General features: G+C 45.6%; 1 protein-coding gene across 7 annotated transcripts in view; it reads left to right on the forward strand.

The window, feature by feature from the left end:
- Positions 1 to 23,394, forward strand: part of SMARCA2 (SWI/SNF related, matrix associated, actin dependent regulator of chromatin, subfamily a, member 2) — a 180,441-nt gene that overhangs the window by 105,584 nt on the left and 51,463 nt on the right. For all 7 annotated transcript variants that reach the window (XM_058695790.1, XM_058695783.1, XM_058695789.1 and 4 more), the window contains exons 26-27: positions 717 to 794; positions 6,255 to 6,473. In XM_058695790.1, the coding sequence (XP_058551773.1) occupies positions 717 to 794; positions 6,255 to 6,473 (297 nt within the window). The remainder of the gene's footprint in view (positions 1 to 716; positions 795 to 6,254; positions 6,474 to 23,394) is intronic.

Genomic DNA, 23,394 nt, shown 5'->3' on the forward strand with positions numbered 1-23,394 from the left:
TGTGCTTTGGTCTAATATCACATAAAACGAAACTGTTCCCTGTTATGCACCCATCCAGAACTTTAACTGTTAGCATAATAATTCCCACTGAAACACATTGATTAAACCCATATTAAAGGCTCTATATTTGACCTATCTGTATGATTTTTATGGCCTTGTTCTGTGCCTAGTCACGAACTTTCACATATTGGTGGGTTTAATAAGGTTTTGAAAATCACTTATATGAGGCTTAATAGAAATAAAAGGATTTATGTCAGGCACTTTTTCCCTCGCGTTTCCTTACAACTTGACTGTGAACTAAATGTCACGCCCATTTTACAGATGAGGTCATTGAAGCAGGGGAGACGTTAAGTAACTTGTTTCAAAAGTAATGGAATCAAGATATATACTACCACCACCACCACCCCCCACCCCGCACCAAAAAAACCCAAAAAACCACACACACACACACACACACACACACACACACACACAGTACTTTTCATAGTGTACCATGTGTCCTTCCTAAACAGATTTTGCTCTGGGAAGATTGGTTTGAGTAGCTGGCGAAATAATGATGGCAAATACTACCCCCAGTGACCCTTCTCTTTTCTTTGGGGCTTGAGAAATGAATCCCTGTGGTCTACAGGACAGATCCACTTTACTCTTTCATACCTCACCCTGATTGTCCAAACTTTCCCCTAAAGCCTGTTAAATCATTCTGTTCTTAACCCCAGGAAGAAGATGAAGTGCCCGACGATGAGACCCTGAACCAAATGATTGCTCGACGAGAGGAAGAATTTGATCTTTTTATGGTAATACCATAGAAAATCGTGCACCTTTTTCTATTAACGCGCGATGTCTGGAGCCTGCGTGCCCTGGCAGAACTTCCTTTACAGAGAGCCTGGGCCTTTCAGTTCAGAGGCTGCAGACTGGCTGGATTTAGCCTGCAGACATATTTTGTTTGGCCCACGCGGTGTTTTTTAAAATTTCAAATTTGTTGCCAACATAAAAAGAATCCTGATTTCTGGCTTCTCTTGAAAAATGAGGGTGGGCAGCACCAGGCCCACGTCTCTGTGTGGAAACAGTTGGCCAGGGCTTAGTGGCAGCCGCACCCTCCGGCTGGACAGGCCATGTGGGTTATGGCTTTGCCCCAGATCCCTGCCCCTGGCCCCCCAGCCCCAATCCCAACTCATTGTAATTCAAGGCCAGCATCATTCTGGGAACCTGCCCTACTCCTGTAGGTAGTTTACAATCATTCCCTCGCTGTCTCCTTACTGGATCAAAGCAGATATGCTCCCCAACCAAACAACACGGGTCGTGTGTCTCCTTCCTGTTGAAGAGAGCCTGGCTTAAGCCAGCAGGAGCCTTCCAGATGCACATCAAGGCGTAGCCTTCGCTGAAAGATCGGAATTGGTTGGATTTCGCTGATCTGGGCAGATAGGAAAGAACCTTGACATTTAAGGAATTAACAGCCATGGTTTCAACCTTGACGTTCCATACTACATAGTCACGTGCGATTTTGCTGAAATCTGCACTTGATTTACATGTGTGGCCCGCCCCAGGGTCAGTACGTGCGGAAGCAAGCCCCTCCGGTTGTGAAGGAGGCCCTCAGAAGTGCTATTTTGCTGCATTCTTCAGGCATGCGCTGGACCTCTTTCATCTACTGTGCGGCCCAATGGTCAGAACGGTTTCTGGCACATAGTACTTGCTTAGCAAATCTTGAGTGAACGAATGGCAGCGTTTGCAACATTTTAAGCCCTGTGAAGATGTCAGTGTGGATCAGGACCTGTGAAGTTGCAAGGCTCCTTCCAGTACCATCAATCATTCTGATCCTCCGGACATTTAGTCTGATGGCGGAATGAGTAAGGAAATGTGAACTGTGATGCGGTCATGCTGCACGGTCCCCAAGTCCAAGGCCCCCAGTTTGAATGCCCTCAAGGTGTCAGGCGTTTTGCAGGAGAGAAACAAGTGGATGGGGGTGGGTGGGTGGTGGTGGTAAACCAGAGCTGCTTTGTCTAAGGGGGACAGAGCCACAAGGCCCCAGGTATCCAGGAATTCCAAATTTCCAAGAGAAGCTAGAAATCTAGGTTTTTTTCATGGGCAATCTCTGGATTTCAAAATGTTTGCGGCTAAATTCACTTTTGTTTTTATTATGATCTCCTACTGCAGGCCAAATGAAACAGGACTCTGGGCCAGATGTGACCCACAGGATTTGCATTCTCTGTCTTTTTAGCCCAGACAGTCTGAGAAGAGAGCTCCAGCTGCGTGGAGGCTTACGTTATTTTTTGCAATTTTTGACTAGGGAACAACGGTTGTGTCCACACATAAAGATTCGAGATAAAAGACATTTAATTCTTCCTCAGGGAAGTTTTAGGGAGCTGTGGGAATAGCTCCTAACCTGGGATGAGCACTTTGCCCACCCCACCCCGTTCCTAAGTGAACCACCCTCCTTAGGAAAGGCATTTTTGGCTACAAATGGTGCAACACAGTCATGTGACAGCATGGCCAATGCAGGGTGTTCCTCAGACCTAAATTTCTGAGCCCTGACTGTTGGTCACCCTTATAGACTGGTGCTCTCCTTGGGGACATTAGAGGTACACATAGGAAACAGACATCTTTTCTCTCCTTGACGAACTTATTAAAATGTAGATTACTGGGGATCACCGGGGCCAGAGGCCCTCAGCTTCCCTGGCTGCTTTCTGATTGGCAATAATTCAGCAGTGCTACAGCCGCAGATACTCTTGAGGCCTGGGAAAGGATAAGCTGCCTGTCATTATACAAATTAGATTAGGCCCAGAGATGGAGATTTTTGCATCAGCAGCCCCGAAGTGAGGGGAAAAGAGTACATCTCTTTTCTGACTTTTGGGCTGGGTATTTGTAAAAATTGAAAGCTTCAGGGGGAAAAAAAAAAAAGAAAGAAAGAAAGAAATGTCTGGCCAAGGCCCAGCTTTCTTTTAATTTGGGAATATTGTATCACGCAAAGAGGAGGCTTAGAACAAATGAAGCTGGCTGGCTAGGGAACGCTGTTTTATAGGCATTTTGATTTGGGGAATGTTCTGCTTGTTAATGGTTGCCTTCTCATTTTTAGATGATACAAAGTTTTGGTTTAGTTTTTTTTTTGTTTTTTTTTTCTTAAATCCAAGCAGCGGGCTGCCTTTGTCCCATTCTGTATGCATTAGCACCTCCACCAGGGGGCAGGAAATCACATTTGATTCCCTGCCAGCTACTCCTGATGAAAAAGTTCAGTGAGACACAAGAATGGAATGCAAGCTAGATTTGGATTTCAAATATTTAACCTTCTTATCCCTTATTATTTGAAAAGCTGGTTCTCTATGTAAAAATTAATATCAGGTTATCATTTTATTTATCACGGACACTGTAGTTAAATAACGCACATTAAGCAGATAAGCTAGTCTCTTTAAAATGAAACCTTTCTTTTAAATATTTTTCTTGTTTTCTCCTAAAAACAGAACTTCAGAAACAGTGATCCTTCACACTGATTAACAATGAATTTTACCTAAAAAGACCTTTGCCACATCAAGATACAAATGTGAAATATTTCAACGGCATACAAACATGAAACTTTAAGAAGTGCTTTTTAAAAATCATTGTACTTGTTAGCACAACTTTTATTATCATGAATGTATCGTAAAACAAATACATTCATGTAGTACCTAAATAGTAAATTAGACATGCTTGAATATCAACTTCACATCTTTGTACGTGTCTTCTGCAAGTAGAAATCTTTGGGAAGAGATGGCAAGCGTCAGAACTTTAAGCTTATTAAAAAGTGCATCGGGGCGCCTGGGTGGCTCAGTCGGTTAAGCGGCCAACTTCGGCTTAGGTCATGATCTCACAGTCCATGGGTTTGAGCCCCGCGTCGGGCTCTGTGCTGACAGCTCAGAGCCTGGAGCCTGTTTCAGATTCTGTGTCTCCCTCTCTCTGACCCTCCCCTATTCATGCTCTGTCTCTCTCTGTCTCAAAAATAAATAAATGTCAAAAAAAAAAATTAAAAAAAAAAAAAAAGTGCATCAACCCGGGGCACTTGGGTGGCTCAATTGGTTAAGCGTCTGACTCTCGATTTCAGCTCCAGTCATGATCTCATGGTTTGTGAGTTCAAGCCCCACGACGGGCTCTGTGCTGACGGTGCAGAGTCTGCTTGGGATTCTCTCTCTCCTCTCTCTCTGCCCCTACCTGGCTCACATGTACTCCCTTTCTCAAAATAAGTAAATAAATAAAATAAACTTTTTTTTTTAAAAAGTGCATCACCCCTTCATAAACGAAAAATAAAAAACAAATGCAATTTAGTTTTTATATCAGATTTTCTATCAGTTTACATTTTTTTATATCGATTTTTGAAATTTTTATGTTAGAAAAGATTTATTTTCTCACTTGTGGACAAATACATGGGATAAGTCATATATAGGTATATCGGTATAAAAGTGATGGTGGTGATGTAATCAGAAGTGGATGTGGCAGTATTTTGTCATCACAGTGGACTGCATTCACCAAAAAAAAATTTTTTTTTTCATTAGCATTCTAAAGTACTGTTACTAGGAGGTCCCTTTGAGAAGCCCCTCTGTAGACTGTATTGTTAGCAAGGCATTCTGTGTTCTAACAAGGCAAGTTTGGTGGGTCCCATTTCTGATACCAGAACATTAGGAGTCAGGATTAAGGACAGCCTCTCCAGCTAACTATAGCACATGACGGAACAGGACGGCCACATTTATCTACCAATGGGGCTCCCCCATGCCGCAAGCCTGCCCCAACCCTGGGAATATAATGATTTCCAAAAATGTTTAAGCGTAGGTGAATGGACTTTGAACTTTAATTTTTGTGTCGATTCTAGAGGTCAAGTTTGGATTTGAATAGAAATTTCATTTCTATTTTGTTATCAGTTTCAGTTGTTAAGAAAAAGTTATGTTGAATTCCTGTTTCAGGACGGTAGAACTGAAGGAAGAAGGGGGAAAGGTAAATCATTGAATAGTTAATGGTCTATTTGATTGTAGAAATAGTACATCTAGCTACCCATATACATACACACACACACACACACACACACACGTATACATATATGTGTGTGTGTGTGTGTGTGTGTGTGTGTGTGTGTGTGTGTATAAAACATAAGCAGCAATTCCGTGTAGGTCTTATTTACTTTTTTTTTTCTTTTAGCTCTCAGATTGTTTAGTTATAGGTTAAAGCCCAGCATGTAGTACTTAATTTACCCAGGTGCACTGGGTTTTTAAAAAAGAAAGCAAGAGGTGGAGAAGTAGGCATTCAAAGGCTATGAAAATGTATGAAAGGGAGATACTTAAAACTTGATCCGTTGAGGTGACATTACATCTGAGGTTTTTCTCTGGCGTTGTAATATTTTCATAAGAGCTAAACTTTTTAAAAGCTAAAGCGTCGAAGGACATTCCTCTCACGGAACCCGTGGTGTGCCGAAAATCCAATACATTCATGGCCGAATGACTAATCAAGCCATTTATGTGCCCACATGTCCGAGTCCAAGGGTGAGCCAGTCTGCAGCAAAACTTGGGTCGCTGACTTTTTTTTTTCTCTGTTTAATTAAAAGCATGAGCCCTACTGAGTCAAAGGAAGTTTTCTTAATGAAGCTTCTCTTGTATATGCTCAGAGAGTACTTTTATGCGAGGGCAGCAGCAAATTGTATTTCTGGGGCTCATATTTTTTAAATATACCCCCAATTGGAATTTTCTCACTGTTTTAAGGGGTAGCTTTTGCACACACCCAGGTGAAGTAAAGGAATTTGTAAAGAGCATATTTTACATGCATGAATTTCAAAGATGGGGTACGGAGGGAGGGAGGAGATTTCACCTTGCAGAATCTCTGCTGGGACAGTGTGTGTGAGGAAGGAACCAGAACAAGTAAGCCAGGATAGAGAGACTCTATGGGAAAAGCAGAAAGGGGCCCTGAAGCCATAGGAGGAGACTCGTGAAAGTTGTTTTTGTTTTTGTTTTGTTTTTTTAGTGTTATTTAATTTATTTTGAGAGATAGAGAGAGAGAGCATAAGCGAGGAAGGGGCGGAGAGAGGAGACACAGAATCCGAAGCAGGCTCCAGGCTCCGAGCTGTCAGCACAGAGCCCGACGCGGGGCTCGAACTCGTGAATTGTGAGATCATGACCTGAGCCAGAGTCGGACGTTCATCCGACTGAGCCATGCAGGTGCCCCTCGTGAAAGTTCTGTGTGCTGTGACATCGGTACTGGCCAGAGTCCCCCTTCCCATTGGTGACACTTCTGTTTACTACCTGCAGCGCATGGACATGGACCGACGGAGGGAAGATGCCAGGAACCCAAAGCGTAAGCCCCGCTTGATGGAGGAAGATGAGCTGCCCTCCTGGATTATTAAGGATGACGCCGAAGTTGAACGGCTCACATGTGAGGAAGAGGAGGAGAAAATATTTGGTAGGGGTTCTCGCCAGCGCCGGGACGTGGACTACAGCGACGCCCTCACGGAGAAGCAGTGGCTGAGGGTAGGTGTGGCTTTCTTACCTGTTCTTGCCAGGTGGATGCTCTCGTTGGCTTGAGAAATCAGGGGACCCAGGGACGAGTTGCCAGTGAAAGCAGAGCATAGGGCAAGTTGTTCTGCTGTTGCCTTGGACGCTTTACATTTCAAGGCAGTGCCTGGAAACATGATGAAGAATGTTTCGCTAGAGCTGAATTGGCCATTGGAAGCAATGAGACCCGCTAATGTTTTATGGCCAATTGCCCGGCCAAGCCTCACTCTCGGAGTTAGCATCAAAATGTGGAAAGGGGCCTTAGAGATCTTTTAATTGTTCCCCCTCAATTTCATGGTCTTTAATCCGAGTTTTACTTTTCCAAGGTCTGCAGAGTCAGTTCAGAGACAGTGGCATTTTCTAACCGCGTTGTTAATTTCCCAGACCCAAAGAAATTCGAGCTGGGAGGTGTCTTTGGAGTCTCTTGGTTTTACAAAGCAGTTGTTGTGGCCCAAAGAACTTAGAGCTGGAAGGTCTCTTGGTATTCTCTTGGTTTTATAGACAAAGTGGTTGTGGCCCAGAGAGGTTCAGTGACTATACAGGATCACACAGCTGGCTAGAAATAAGAATCTGTGAGTGCTGAAGCATTGACGTGCTCAGTTTCGGCTAATCTGATCTGTCCCGTCGCAAACACAGACTCAGGGTCACTGATGTTTGGAAGTGTTATTCTGTCATTTGGGGCTCTCCCCGCCCCACTTTGGAAAATGTTGATTTCTCATTTTGGCTAGGGAAGGAAATCTCAGAATGTTGCCCGGGGAGCAGAGAAATACCAGAGTGCACCTAGGAATGACATGGTGCGAATGCCAAGGCCGGTGGGAATCTTCCATTTGAAGGTTTAGCCCTGCTTTCTGTCACAGGGAGCAGACTCAGTACCTGCCTTGACAACAAACTGGGATCCACGTTCCAGGCAGGACCAGTAAATGTGGGCTGGAAAGAGTCAGCGCAGTTGGGCGAAAACCAAACAAAATAGAAGCTGTTGTTGTGAGTTGTTCATTTTATCGAAAGGGAATGCAGTTCCCAAGCTTTGTAAAACATGGCTTTTAGGACCCAGGACATAAGTAAGGTAGGTGGGTAGAAAGGCGATTGGGAAGTATTTTGAGATTGGATATCAAAGGCAGACAGGTCTTGTCACCACTTGAGATGTGATTTACTCAGGATGCTGTACGATGAGAGAGACGTGACCTGAATTTTGAAAGGACTGAAAAAGAAAGAGACTAAGAAGGCACTGCTCATATTTATGGTTGAATGATGGCGTATGGAATGTAACTTCCTGTGTGGCTGTTTTACTGTCATATCCGAACATTCCAGTGGCCCCGGAACATGGCTTTATGGGTTTCTTTTGTTTCGCTGTTGTGAGGCGGGAGCTGTTTAATTAAGACCCATTCTATAATGTGAAGAGTTCTGTGTTTGTTTAACAATCATTTCTGAGCTCAGGAAAATTCTCTTCTCTTTCCCTTTTATTTAAGCACTAAATTAAGTATCTGGAGTCCTGTTACAGGAGATGAGATAATAGCCCAGGCCAACACTGAAAGTCATTCTTTATATGTAGAATCTCGAGATGTGACAAGCAAAATAACCTTGTTTATTGGGGCAAGAATGTAGCTGAACTTACCATTTTTAAAAATAATCATTGGCCGGGGGCACATGGGTGGTTCAGTCTGTTGAGTGTCCTACTCTTGATTTTGGCTCAGGTCATGATCCCAGTGTCGTGAGAATGAACCCCGTTGCCAGCTCCATGCTGAGTGTGGAACCTGCTTAAGATTCTCTCTCTCTCTCTCTCTCTCTCTCTCTCTCTCTCTCCAAATAAATAAATAAATAAATAAATAAAATAATCATTTGGAAATGCTCTTACAGAAAGATAACATTGTGATCTTAGGAAGTTTTCAAGTTTAGAAGACCCCATTTTTTCTTTTTCATTCCGTTTATATCACTAATGAATAACACAGTGCCGAGCGCATAGTAGAAACTCAGAAAGGTTTGTGAAATGAAATTATAACTCTGTATGCAGAAAGTGGAAATTGACTCATTTACTGTGATGTTAGAATAGTATTTCTCTTTCTAGTGCTCCGGTAGACTTTCTTTGACCTATAACATAGACGTCTAAAAGTGGAAAACTAGTTTGCTTTTCAAAACTACACTGTGAAATTCACGTTTATGATGCTCAGGCCAAGGTGTCTTGCGAGATAAAAAGTCACCCAGGAAAGACAAAAGTGCTCTCCGCACAGCTGTGTTGTAATATGTCTTTTTGTGAACCATTCTTCTGAAAGTTGTATGTCCATAATTGGTGGTAGGAGCTAGTAACTTGCTGTCAGCCAGCACACGCAGTTAACGCGGCGTTGTCCCACAGCCTCCGCATTCGAAACAGATACTTCCTGTTCTCTGTTTTCTTGGTCCCCAGCAGCAATCCTGGTTAATATCAGCCTACTAAGTTCTTCCGATAATAACATTATATTCAAGGGGTTTTCCCGAGCCTCGTCGTGAAGGGATGTTCTCTACTGGCTTAGGATCGAATGCATTGAATGGTCCCATCCCAGCCAGCACAGCCTTGAAAGGGAATGTGGCAAAGACCGTCGTGTAAGCAATGCTGAAACAGGGCTAAAATAATTCTTCTTTCTTCTGGCAATGTTGTACAAAGCCTGCTTGGCAGAGGCACCGGAGATACGTAGATCCCAGAGCTGGAAGGCCGGTGAATGGAGCAGCTACCCATCCTGTGCTGGAACCGCGTTCTCTGCCGTCCCTGTGCCAAGAGGCTGGCCACCCCTCAAGGAATCGCTCTGCCTTTTTGTCTGCGTAGTGCCTCCAATTCGTGGTCAACCCCGATTGTTAGCTCTTCCCCTCTCTTTGAACAGAATCCTCTTTCCTTGTAGCTGCTTCTCACCGGCTTTGATTCTATCTCCTCAGTCTGGAATGAACTCTCCCACCCTCCGCCCCTGTCCTTTCTTCGGAATCTTTCTCATCCTTCAGGGCTCAGCTCCCCTGGCCACCATATCTGTGGCGCCTTCACAAATGAACTTTCCCCTGTGCTGTCACATGCCTTTGCCTGTTCTTTCGTCACAGTTCCAGTCCAGTTTCCTCGCGTTCTTGCTAGCTGCCGACATGCCTGCTCGGCTCCTAGTGGGTAAGGTGGATCTTGCTACAACGTAGGAGCTCCACGTGCAAATAGTAAGCGCCCATGGAGTGCCACCTTGAATCAGCACCAGATTGATGTGCAAGAATAGAGCCTAAGGTCATGCTCACTCACCACCCCCCATTCATGGGCCTATCCAGAAAACTAAGTAGAATATTATCCCTCACATAAAAGCCCGAGGTGAGCGTGGGCTTGTTCAAGGATCTAGGCTGACCGAGCGTTCTGGCAGCTTGTTCATCTGCACCCCAGTGAGCTGGAAGTGGGGGAGACAGCACAGAGTGGTGGGTGTGGGGTTCAGTCGGGCCAGGCCTGAATCCATTTCTGGTCGGATTCCGTCGGCGGGAGGTCGGTGGTGTGGCCGCACCAGCTCTGAGGGAGACTGGGAAATGTGGCCTGGCCGCCAGCCCAGGAAAATAAGATTTTGGTGACTAGCTAGCAGTCTCTGCCTCAGAACACTTAGGTTAAATTGAGGTGATATGGCCACCTTCTTTGAAAATTTTATTACGGTTTTATCACAAACAGGTTTTATTTTATAATCATATTATGCTAAAAATTCCCACAGTGACCTTTAGACAATCTGTTTAGTTGGAAGGCTTTTAAATTTTTCTGTATCCATAATGTTGTTTTAAATGAGAAGGTTCACAATTTCAAACACAGCTCAATTAAAAAAAGAAACAAACGTTTTTGTAAAGTTGTTCTGAAATCCCTATTTCCACTGAGGGAAACTTAGATTTCCTTGGGGGTTTAGCCAATCTCGAGTTAACTCATCTTTTTGGGTAGTCAGGTCAACAGGCATGTACCCCATGGGCTGTTTCTCTCCTCTTCCTGGGGCTGCTGTCCCATGTACCTTCTCAAGTGGCATCTGGAAAAAGGCAGAAGTGGGTGTTTCATCATGGCCTTGGGGGCCGGTTCCCCGGTTCTGTCTGCTGGGGTCAGTGCCAGGCTGCCAGGCCGCCCCATCCCTTGACGCCCTGACGTGCCCTTGGTTCCCATCTCATCCTCTGGGAGATTGCCATGATCTGTGCTGTTGAAGTCTGGGGTCCTGACTCCATTCCCAGCTCCTGCACTCTGAAGTCTCATGAGGACCCCAGCCCTTCTGGTGTTGCCAGAGTGCCCCTCAGCTCTTTCGTGCCCAACTTGAGAATCGGCAAAGTCTTGGCTGCTTTCTTCGTGCCGTGCTAGAACAGGGAGACAGTCTAGCCCCATTTCTCAACAATGTCATAGTCACTTCCAAAGGGTTGTCAAGACTGAAGCTTCTAGAATCTGGTGGGTGGGTGGGTGAGGGAGCTTTTTTTTTTTTTTTTAAATTTTTTTTTTTTTCAACGTTTTTTATTTATTTTTGGACAGAGAGAGACAGAGCATGAACGGGGGAGGGGCAGAGAGAGAGGGAGACACAGAATCGGAAACAGGCTCCAGGCTCCGAGCCATCAGCCCAGAGCCTGACGCGGGGCTCGAACTCACGGACCGCGAGATCGTGACCTGGCTGAAGTCGGACGCTTAACCGACTGCGCCACCCAGGCGCCCCAAGGGAGCTTTTTAAAATAAGCGAGACAATTGGGACACCGGGGTGGCTCAGTCAGTTGAGCGTCCGATGTCGGCTCAGGTCATGATCTCATGATTCATGGGTTCGAGCCCTGCATCAAGCTCTGTGCTGACAGCTTGGAGCCTGCTTTGGATTCTGTGTCTCCCTCTCTCTCTGCCCCTCCCCTGCTTGCTCGCTCTCTCTCTCTCTCTCTCAATAAAAAAATAAAAAAATAAAAAAAAAAATAATGAATTAAAAAAAATAAAACAAGTGAGACAAAAACATGTCACTTGTGCGTATTGAATCTGACCCTGTGAACACCTAGTGAGGGACCCTCCCAGAACCTCAGAAGGAGCTTGTGAGGTGAGCATCCTCAAGTGTGCGCTATATTAGCATCACAGAAAAATCTGGCACTTTTAGGACCTCATTCCTCGTGCCCCTTGCACCCATCCCACAGGCACACCAAGTTTGGACCCTTGCGGGTGAATATTCCATTCAACCCCAACCGGGTTCATGTCTGGAACCAACTACCCAGCATTGGCACAGACCCCACAAGCTAAAGGGCTCAGCCCCCAACAAGACGGTGCCTCCTTCCCCCAGCAGCCACATTTTGGGGGGGCCCCCCAGGCCACCTGCACTTCCTTCTGACTGACCGGCTATAACTTCAGGGGTTCTCATGACCCCCGCTGGTTCAGTAATTTGCTCTGATGATTAACGGAACTCAGAAAAGCACTACTTTGTGATTAGTTTTGTTACGGAAGCCCCACGTCAAAAGGACCAGCGAATCCAGCAAATGAAGAGACACATTGGATGAGGTCTGAGAAGGGGACACCGAGTTCCCCTGCCCTCTCCTCTTTGGATCAGGACACATCGCCCGTCTGGCACATCAGTGTGTTCACCAACTGGGAAGCTCCACTGAGCTGCGGGGTCCAGAGTTTTTGTCGGGGGCTCATTACTACACAGGCACGAATAATTAAAATCATCAGCTGGGTGATTGGACTCCCTCTCCGGTCCCCCACCCCTCCCAGGCTGGGCCCGCTCAACAGCCCCACCATCTAATGGGGTGGTTGGTCCTTCTGGTGACAGCCCCCATCCAGAAGCCCTCTAGGGGCCCTCCCTGGGTCACCTCATTAGCATAACAAAGGCACCACTGCCACTCAGGAAATTCCAAGGGTTTTAAAAGCTCTATGCCAGCAACCTAGGACAAAGACCAGATAAATTATTATACAACAGGTGGCAATATCCTCAGGCCTGACCTTTTGCCTCTCTTCCTCTTTACTCCCTCTGTGGCCAAGAAAGAAGGCACTGTGCCCTGCCTTCCTGCCCTATATGTAGCAACTTCGCATCCACATGTGGCCCAACCTGGGGTTCAACACTATGACTCCTGGCAGTTCTGCGGATCCCTGTCCACAAGGGTAGCTCTTGGTTGCAAAGAGCCTTTGGAACTGAGGAAACCCTCCCTTCCCTCAACAAATCCTGATTTAGTCTGCTGTTCTGATGGTGGGCTCACAAATCCGTTTTTGGAAGTCACTGGTTATCATTTGGGTTTTGTTTTTCTTTGTGTACCAACTTTATCCTAATCCTTCCGAAGACAGTGGGTGACTCCCCTCAACAGGGAATGGTGCCTTTTAGAAGGCGTAAAAGAGAATATGAATGTGGGTTTAAAAACACTATCTCCATTAGCATTTTACAGCTTTTCCCGTGGTGTACCCCAGGTGACAACACTGTGACACCACGTACTGTGTGTGTATGTATGCGTGTGTGTGTTTGTGCATACACAATGACCGGCTCGCGTTGATGACTTCTTGGAAAAAATACCTTTGTTTCTTTCTGTGTGAGAGCGGGCATCCCATCGGCCTAAATGGGCAGATGTCCCTGATGAGCCCAGGGGGACGGGTTTTTCGGTTCACCTCCTGCCGTGTGTGCCCTGTCTGGGACATCTCTAGTTGTCGTAGTCATTCTTGAGGCGGGAGCTCAGTAAAACCAGGGTGATCGCAGAGCTAAAAGCTGGACTGAGGGTGAATTCTGGATCCCTTGGTTTTTCCCATTCTTCCTGAACCTTTGGTCCCACCACCAACTTCAGAACCCTTCCCTTCCTTAAAACATTTAGTGACACCCCAGAATTTATTTAATTGCCGAGTGAGTGATTTATACCCTACAGCACTTGAAGATAATTGGAATGCGAACTAAATTATGTGCTCTGTATACTATTTAATTGCCAGCCGGGTAGAGGGAACAAACTTTGAAGAGTATGCTTTTGTTTCACAATGGATGTGATGTCTCCAAACTGTGATTTGGAAAGGTCCTTCTTAATTGCTGGTGGCTGTCTGTGTGGTCCACATGTATGAGTATGAAGATGCTTGTTTTTTTGCGTTTTGTTTGTTTGTTTGTTTGTTTGTTTGTTTGTTGTTTGTTTGTTTTGGCCTGCTGTATAAGCTCCTGGTGATGAAGGAAGGTACCTCTGTGTTTTTGCAATGCGCTGTTAGTTGGGGGCCCCTAACAATGTTACGTGAATGATAGCAGAAAAACCCACTTTCTCACATCTTTGAATCTAGGGATAGATTCAACTATTTTTAGAAGTGTTAGGGTTTCGAGAGGGACCTCCAGGAAGGGCAGCCCAGAGAAAACCCTCTTTTTCCTCAACTAGTCTGTCACCAACTAAAAGCTCAAGCCTCCCCATGATTTCTGTGCTTCATGGTCCTGTCTCCTGACCACACTGAAAGGAAGATTGTTGGGGTTTCTCCTTCCCGCAGCTCAAAGTGGAGAAAACACTAACAAAGTCTTAAAATATACAGTAGTAGGGGGCAATCGGGAAGTAAAATGAGACCCTTCTCAAGGGAATGTACCTGTGTGGCTTATAAAGCTATGAAACACCAGGTTGCAAATACACGCTAAGATCCCTTGAGTGGCTTTCCATCACCAACAGCCTGTGCCAAACCCTACCTGGGAAGGAGGCAGAGAAATCCATGGAGAGGTGGTCACAAAGGACTGGAAAAGGTACCAAGAAGGTTTAAAGAGATTGGTATTTCAAATAATGTATTTGAAATTCTATTGAAATACACAGTGAAAAATAGCAAAATTATCTTCTCACCTATCCAAAGAGGTGGTTTCTCTCTAGACACCTTTGAAACAGGATAAAGTGTCTTGCATTTGGGCTGGATTAAAAGTACGATCCAGCCTGAAATCAGAGACAGGGGCTGAAAAATCCTAGTTGTAATCACAGTCAAGAGCATCTGTGATTCTGGGAGATGTACTTTTTCCTAAAATATCTTATACTGACAAGGTTTTCTCTGTGTTTGTTTTTGATTTTTTGGATTCTTCATTGAAAGTATAATGTGCCCGATGCCTTTAATCTGTTCCTGCTTCTCTTTTGTTTTGTCACTTTGGGTGATCTTTGTTTTCTTGCTATAAGATATAAAAATTGATATTTCTTTTCCTTTTCCAAATGGCATTTTTAGCTTCTAAAATTGGGTCGTCAGATCTACTGGGGCAAAATTTCTAGCAAGCTGCATTTCCGCTTTTATACACAAGGGAGAGCTAAGGCCCTAGAAAATAGATTTGGGTTTTGCCAAATTTCACGCTCTGCAATACCTTAGGAAGGAAGTCCCAAACTGATTAATGGCAAGAATTTGAATTGTTTGGGGAAATATTTGACAATAGTAAAAAGCATTTCGGTCACTTTTCTACACTGTTTATTTTACTCTTAAATCCACTGGCTAGATCATTTTCACAGCCATTGGACCTTACTCAGTATGTTGTTCCCTTTTGTCAAAATTCAGTAGAAGAAATAGCCCTCAAAGGACCAACTAGAATAAGTATTACAGGTGGAGAAGCAAGAGAGACTTGTGTTGCTCAGTTTTTGAAACTGTGATGCGTGGAATTTCTGGTTTCAAGTTTTAGCCTCTGAAACGGGGATTGGGCTCTGAAGCAGAGCTCAGGCATGGAAAGTAACCTTGAGAAATGGGATGGGGCTTACTGATATTAACAAGCCCCAATGAGTTCGTCTTATCTTTACGTGGAGCCAACTCCTGCAGACAAATAGATGGTTTTAGATATACACCTGCTTTTTTTGAATCAAGATTTGGTGTCCGTCCTACACTCTTTTTTACTTCTTTTTTTTTCGATCAGTAAAGCTGCACAAAGATCTTCTTGAAAGAATTTTTGTCTTTGACAAGTAAAAGTATATATATCTAAGGTGTGAGATGTGATGTTTTGATACAGGTATAGGTTTTGAAATGACGTCATTCATGGGGTGGAGGTGGGGGAGGGTATCCGGAAGTTAGAGACAGGGCTGATAACTTTACTGTCACTGTGCCTCTGTCTGGGTGGGTGTCACAGCTGTCCCTTTTGGTGGCTGTCTACCTGGGGAGTTTAGGATGGTGGTCAACAACATAAGCCTTGGAGGGATGCCTCGGTGGCTCAGTCGGTTTGGTGTCTGACTTCAGCTCAAGTCATGATCTCACAAATATGGGTTCGAGCCCCACATCCGGCTTTGTGCTGACAGCTCAGAGCCTGGAACCTGCTTCAGATTCTGTGTCTCCCTCTCTTCTCTGCCTCTCCCCAGCTTGCACTCTGTCTCTGTCTCTCTCTTTCAAATATAAATAAACATTAAAAAAAAATTTTTTTTTTAAAGTAAGGGACTCATTTCCCTTGGAATATGATGGGCCAGGGTTCAAATCCCAGCTCCATTGATTGGTAATTAGCCTATGACCCGGGGTGCCTAGTGTAACCTCTCGTAGCTTTGCTATAAAACGAGGAAAATAATCGCCATGTTCTTCATAGGGTTTTCCGAGGTTTCAATGCATAACATAGAGAACCTGGTTCATATAAGAAGGATTCCAAAAACAAATAAGCTGTTACGAAAAAGTATTCACTAATTTCAGAGTAAACCTGATAGGTAATAGTGAAAGAGGAAACAAAAATACTTTTGTTGCGTATCTTGAATACACGGTTTGGGGTGCCAGGAGAAAGGGAAAGGGGGTGCGTTGAGATGTCCCTATCCCCACTCAATGGAATTAAGGAGGACAGAATGTTTACTTGCTGAATATGTTGTGTGATTGGCCTACAGGCTTGTTCACCTCAAGCCCACCACCCTATACACACTCAGCTATCAACTGTCTGTTCTAGGGTTTTCTCCCTAACCCTCCGTGCATGCGGGAAGAGAGCACTGGGGCCAGCTGTCAGGAACTGGGCCTGTGGGGTCCTGGCCCCGCCACCAGCCAGCTGTGGTGATCTCGGGCCTCCAGGGTTGAGTTAGTTGCATTATGTTTGATTCGCAGGGTCCCTTCCACAACCTTCCAAATCCCATGAAGCTGGTTTGCCTTTTACTTTGTATGCTGGTTTTGATAACGATCATCCTCTGCTTTTCCTATTAGCGGGTCCACGCGTGGAGGCTGTTTCAAAGCAAATTCAACTCGACGCCCATTTATTGAACGTTGAGTAGGTTGAACTGCACTGGCTTGGAGCGGGGAAAGCAGCATTAATCGTCAGGTTTCTGTTCCTTGCTGTCGGAGCAGTGCCCGCCTTATTAGTGCAATTAAGAGCCAGATTTGAGAGATGCTATTAGAGATAATAGTGCACACTTAGCCACCTTAAAGAGCTTGTCAAGAGCAGGTCTCCAAGTGTACACAGATGGGAATTAATAGAGATTAAAATAGATTGTGAGATGCTCTAACTTGTGGGGCTTTTAACTGTTCCAGAAATGAGCAGAGTTTAGGCAACATGCATTCTACTTTATGCTAGAGTTTTAGTGTCCTGCCTCTGGGGACGTGATTTCTGATTTTCCCTCCCCCATGCCTAAGAAGACTTCCACAGGAGGGAAGGGCAGCTCCTTCTCGGACTGTGCCCTCCACTCGCAGAGGGCAACAGAGGTCACCTCCTGGCTGTCCCCGGGAGACCCGAGCCTCTCTGACAGCCACGCCTGTGCTCCTGGGGTTTCTACCGACCCTGCTTGGCCCCCAGTGGAGGTGAAATACAGCACAGCACATCCTCCACCTTTGAGCAGAGAAAAGGAGGTGGAGGTGCAGGGGGTTAGGTGCTGGGGCCTGTGACATTTGCAGACTCCTGGAATTTTGGAGGATGGCTTTTCCTCTTTGTTCACAACAGTTCAGGTGGCTACCCAGAGAGGTCAGAGGGTACTTTCCACAACAAATACCAACTCCCATCACCCCCTACCTGCTACCCCTACTCCAGCTCCCCCAACCTGCCACATAAGACACTCCGGTCTCCTACTGCAAGTGCAGTTAAACTCAAAACACTTCAGCATAGTCTGGGAGGTGTGGCCATCTGGCCGCTGCCTGTCCTTTGAACCTGGCCTTCTCCCCTAGCTCTCAGGAAGGCTTTCACACCAGACTGTCTTTCAGGTCCTCTGCACTTCCAGGAAGGCTCCTTCCCAGATGGCTATCTCCTTGCCCTGATGGTCTCTTTCCAGAGACATCCCTCCCGACCACCCGAGCTGAAATAGCCTCACCCTGCCGGGATCTGTCATGTGACCTAGGCTAGTTTTCTTCATGCCATCATGCCAAGGTTATCTTATTGTCTCTTTCCACTGGCATTCAGCTCCAGGAAAGCCGGTGCGCTCACCTGTCTGGTCCACTGCCCTATGCCAGCATCTGAGCACTTTGCCCATAGCACTCAGCAAATACTTGTGACTGTGAGTGGGCCAGCCAGAAATGTGGGCTCAGGGGAGATTTGGTTGCAGTCTGTGTCGTTTCAGCACACTCTGTGAATCCTGCGTTGTGTTTTTCTTTTGACTGACGTGGGTCAAGGTAGACATTGTTGGCGTTCTTTCCCATTAGAGTCCAGTGATCTGTGTCTCCTTGGAAAATTTTCTCACTTAGAAGAATTCTAAAGGCATGCAGTTTTGACCTAAGTGCTCCTGAGTTCCTCAAGAATTTGAAGGCTCTCTTCTAATTTCAGAGCACATTGATGAAGATCATTTAACTATGCCTACATAAGTACAGCCATTCCTTTAACCCAGCTATTCCTTGGAAATTGCCAGAGGTTTCGCAACAGCTGTTTTCCAGCTTGAACTGTTTTCTTTCTTTTTCGGTGAAAACCAGATTAGTACATCTAATCTAACTCGAAATGAAAAGGCAAAAAGAAAGCACTAGGGGCACCGGGTGGCTCAGTCGGTTACGCGTCCGACTTCAGCTCAGGTCATGATCTAGTGGTCACTGAGTTCGAGCCCCACATCGGGCTCTGTGCTGACAGCTGTGAGCCAGGAGCCTGCCTCAGATTCTGTGTCTCCCTCTCTCTGCAACTCCCCTGCTCATGCACTGTCTTTCAAAAAGGAATAAACGTTAAAAAAAAATTTTTTTTTAAAAGGCACTATATTAATTGGGTTTTCATTTTCAGTGTTGTACAAGAAAGCCCCCAAAAGAGAATGTGCATTTTAAGCCTAAGTCTGTGGACTTTTGCACGGCTTCCTTTCTTGTTTTCTATTGGAGAATGTGGGATTGTCAGAATCGTGAAAAATTGTAGATGGGACCATGAAACTTTGCTCCAGGCAAAGCTTAGTCTGCCACTCCTACTGAAATACAATATTTAAGGTCACTCTGCTCATAGTCCTTTGTAGAAAGCATAATCCTAATACAGGAAGTTGTTTCGTAAAATGTCCCTCCCTTGCACCTTCAGTAGAGTATTTTCTAAAGATTATTTAAAATGATATCCTCGGGGCGCCTGGGTGGCTCAGTCAGTTGGGCGTCCGACTTCGGCTCTGGTCACGATCTCACTATCCGTGGGTTCGAGCCCCGCGTCGGGCTCTGTGCTGACTGCTCAAAGCCTGGATCCTGTTTCAGATTCTGTGTCTCCCTCTCTCTCTGACCCTTCCCCGTTCATGCTCTGTCTCTCTCTGTCTCAAAAATAAATAAATGTAAAAATAAATAAATAAATAAAATAAAATGATATCCTCAAAGGGCGCCTGGGTGGCTCAGTCGGGTAAGCATCTGACTTCGGCTCAGGTCATGATCTCACAGTTCATGAGTTCGAGCCCCATGTCAGGCTCTGTGCTGACAGCTTAGAGCCTGGAGCCTGCTTAGGATTTTGTGTTTCCCTCTCTGTCTGGCTCTGCCCCGCTCGTTTCGTTCTCTCTCTCTCTCTTAAAAATAAATAAACATTAAAAAAATTTAGAAATATAATAAAATAAAATGATAGCCTCAAAACTTGATCGAGGCTGCCAGTGGGTCTGTTCCTCTTTTCCAAGTTGCCTCTGATAACTTAGTGGAAAGAACGGGAGTTCCAGATCTGCCGTTGTTTTGCTATATGACATCTTGGAGGCGTCATTTCACCTCCCCAGGAGGGATGAGGAAGAGTCCATGCCCCATCTTTCCTGCCCTGTCCTTATGTGACTCTGCCTTTGGTGGCCCTGGAGAGAACCACGTGGAATTGAAAGAATTCCAGCTCCAGCTCTGAGACTCTGCTCTCAGGGATTCAAACCGGGGGCACTGGTGAGAGGTTTCCTGTCATTCTCAGGAAGGCTTTCTCTTGAAAATGCACGTTTGACACAGGGTCCTGTTGCATGTTGGTAGACTCAGTACATACATGATCCAGTGTTTGTGACGGTCTGGTTGTCTGTAGCATTTAGAATGGTGAGCTGAGTCTGTGTGCTGATAGGACGGGGCGGATGGGACGCCAGCATAGTGGAGCGTGTGAAGGGAACGTCGTACCTGCCATACGGGATTACCTTTCCCACGCGGGCAGTCGGGGCTTCTGCCATTCGCTACAGACCAAGATCAAGAATTTTTTTGAACCCCTTGCACACTACCGAGTGCTTCACAGCTGCCAAATAGGTTTATTTTGTTCACTGACACATATGAAGCCCCCTCATCCACCCACCCACCCAAATTATCAAGACCAAATCCATTTACACTCATTTTAATAAAAAAAAAAAAATCAGTACTTGGGGCGCCTGGGTGGCTCAGTCAGTTGAGCGGCTGACCTCGGCTCAGGTCACGATCTCACTGGTCGTGAGTTCGAGCCCCACCTTGGGCTCTCTGCTGCCATCATGGAGCCAGCTTGGGATCCTCTGTCCCACTCTGTCTCTCTCTTCACCCCCCACCCCTGCTTCCCCTGCCTCTCAAAAATAAATAAAACATTTAAAAAAAATCAGTACACTAATGCCAGGGGTATTACCGGAAGGCATGGGAAGATACCGTGGAGTCCGACAGACTATAGTGTCCACATTGCAGAGGAATCCCTGACATAAATATGTATTCTGCAAGAGAAGTTACCAACCCGGTTTCGGGGTTTTTATTTGCCACCATGTTATCCTGTTAAACGAATCTGGTGATGGACTGTTTGCTTAGTTGTATCTTTCTGCATTTTTTTAATGTTTTTTTTTTTTTTTAACGTTTATTTATTTTAGAGACAGAGAGAGACAGAGCATGAACAGGGGAGGGGCAGAGAGAGAGGCAGACACAGAATCCGAAACAGGCTCCAGGCTCTGAGCTGTCAGCACAGAGCCCGGCGCAGGGCTCGAACTCACGGACCGCGAGATCATGACCTGAGCCGAAGTCAGATGCTTAACCGACTGAGCCACCCAGGCGCCCCGTGTCTCTTTCTGCATTTTTATAATCAGCACCCAAACCCTTGGGAGTTTTGTTTTGTTTTTTTTTTTTTAACCTAAAATTCAAAATAGTTTTTTTGAGAGGCACTTTTTTCCCCAGTCATAAAAGTGTAATGAGAAATACAGAAGAGTGAGGTGAGGGAAAGAAAATAGAAGCACCTGTGATCTCACTGACCTTCACGTACCCAGGTTGGAGACAGAGCCAAGTAAAACACGGACGGGGGTTAATTTGGTGCCATTACGTTCTGAATTATTTTTAACCTGTTACAAGGCTGCTCGTTGGCTCTTTTGTAGCAGTTTCAGTAAATCCCAACCCATGAGGCCCATCAAGCCCCAGCCTGTCTTTAGGAATCTTTGCATGTCCTTCCATTCAGTGTTAAGAACACCCTGTTTTACGGGGCTCCGGGTGCCAAAGGGACTGACTTTTCTTTAAGGCCATTACGGGATATGTGGGGGCATGCCTTCCCACACTGGAATAGCAATTTTTGCTTCTCCGTAAACAGGCCTCTTATGTCTCCACTTCAGATTTCACCGGCTGTGATTTCCTCTTTTCAAAATTGCTTTCACCTCCCTGTGTCATATAGTCGGTTGCTGTTTCGCTACCACACAGTGGGCTCGTGTCACCCCATCCCCCAAGACTGATGTGGCTTTGTTGGGGTTTTTTGACATGTAATTGACATAAAAAAAAATACTGTATGCTTTTTAGCTGCCAGGTCTGAATTCTTAGTCCACATTCCTTCCCATAGACTTTTCAGGACTTTTAGTTCCGACACTACCCTTTCCCCGTTCTCTGTTCCAGACAGTGCTAGGCTGGGTGCTATAAATACACATCACGTTTTAATCTCCTCATAGACTTGGAGTAGCTATTATTTCTCCCATTTCACAGATGAGGAACTAAGCCTCACAGTGGGGGAGCAGAGTTTTCAGGTAGAGCATTTGGTACCCAGAAGGTGGATTCGTTTGATGAATGCTGGACGTTCAGTTTACTGCCTCTTAAAGATTTTGAAAATGCACATCAGGGCAAAGCTGCGGGACTATGGGGTTTTGGCAAAAGACAAATCACATCCCAGTTTACAGCCCCTTTGCCCACTGAGCCAACCTCCTTCTGGCTTGTGAAGTCCAGCTGCTTCCTGAAAAGGTGCAGGAGCTCAGGTCAGATCAGCAACAGGTGAGTCTCTCGAGGACCCCGGAGGCAAGTCCTCTAGGGGACTTGTCTTGACTTGCCTTGACATTCAAGACAGCCTTTGAGATGGAATCAATGGAGGACTTGCCCCCACTCCTCAAGAGGGGGCTTCTTTGTCGACCTCCTTCTCTGAGCAGTGGGACTCCCTCGGGGCTTTGATGGCCTCAGGTCAGCTCCTCTCCCCGCCTTGTTTGCAGGGAGCCTGGGCCTCTCCCCAGCCTCCCTCCTCATCTTGTTGGGTGGGGACACGCACGATGTTCTCCCTTTGAGTTAATGAGGCCTGATCTTCACCTTAACTCCAGGCTGCATATTCCTTTTTGCCAATGAGGCTGGTTATCTTATTTAGGCCATTTGACTTTCGAAGCTTCAGAGCAAGACAGGTAAAGGCAGTTCAAATAAAGGCAGTTCCAGGGTCCCTGGCTGGCTCAGTCGGAAGAGCATGAGACTCTTGATCTCGGGGTTGTGAGTTGGAGCCCCACATTAGGTGTAGAGATGACTGAAAAGAAATAAATGAAATGTAAAAGTAAAACAAAGATTGGGGCACCTGGGTGGCTCAGTTGGTTAAGCATCTGACTTCGGCTCAGGTCATGATCTTGCGGTTTTTGGGTTCGAGCCCCGCATTGGGCTCTGTGCTGACGGCTCAGAGCCTGGAGCCTGCTTCGGATTCTGTGTCTCCCTCTCTCTCTCTGCCCTCCCCCACTCACCCTCTGTCTGTCTCTCTGTCTCTCTCTCTCTCAAAAATATTAAAAAAAAATTGTTTTAATAACTATATAAAAGTAAAATAAAGGCACCTTAAAGGAGGTGGGTTGCGGAAGGGCAAACAAAGCCCCCAAAATCTTTTGCCCCATTTGTCTGGCTTATTTTCTTCTTCAATATATTTTTTTTAATGTTTATTTATCTTTGAGAGAGAGAGGACACACAGGGGATGGGCAGATAGAGAGGGAGGGAGACACAGAATCCAAAGCAGGCTCCAGGCTCTGAGCTGTCAGCACAGAGCCCGACGCGGGGCTCGAACCCACGAACCGTGAGATCATGACCTGAGCCAAAGTCGGACGCTCAACCGACTGAGCCACCCAGGCACCCCTGGCTTGTTTTTAATTCACTGTATGACTGTGTCGCGTCCCTTGGACAGAAGTCATTTAAGCCAGGCCTTGCAACGTGGTTGGTAAGCCCTGCTATTTTGAGAAAGTGGAAGAATAAAGAATGAAGATTTAATTTTCTTTCAACAAGATTTTTGGATCCCGTTTTTGGGTGAGTAAGGCATCAATCAAAATGCCTTTACATTTTGATTAAGGCGACCTTTTTTTTTTGTTTTTTTAATTCCCGAAGAGATTTCAGACTGATAGGCGATTCAGACATATTTGGAGAACAACACTCCTACAAAGCAGAGCTAAACAAACAGTGAACAAAAGTATATGTAACATATTGTAAAAAGTACAAGGGAAGGAAGGGATCAGGTAGGATTTTATGAAGGAAGTGACATTTTAGCCATTGCTGCAA

This window comes from Neofelis nebulosa, chromosome 12 (assembly GCF_028018385.1).
Source record: "Neofelis nebulosa isolate mNeoNeb1 chromosome 12, mNeoNeb1.pri, whole genome shotgun sequence".
Classification (NCBI taxonomy): domain Eukaryota; kingdom Metazoa; phylum Chordata; class Mammalia; order Carnivora; family Felidae; genus Neofelis; species Neofelis nebulosa.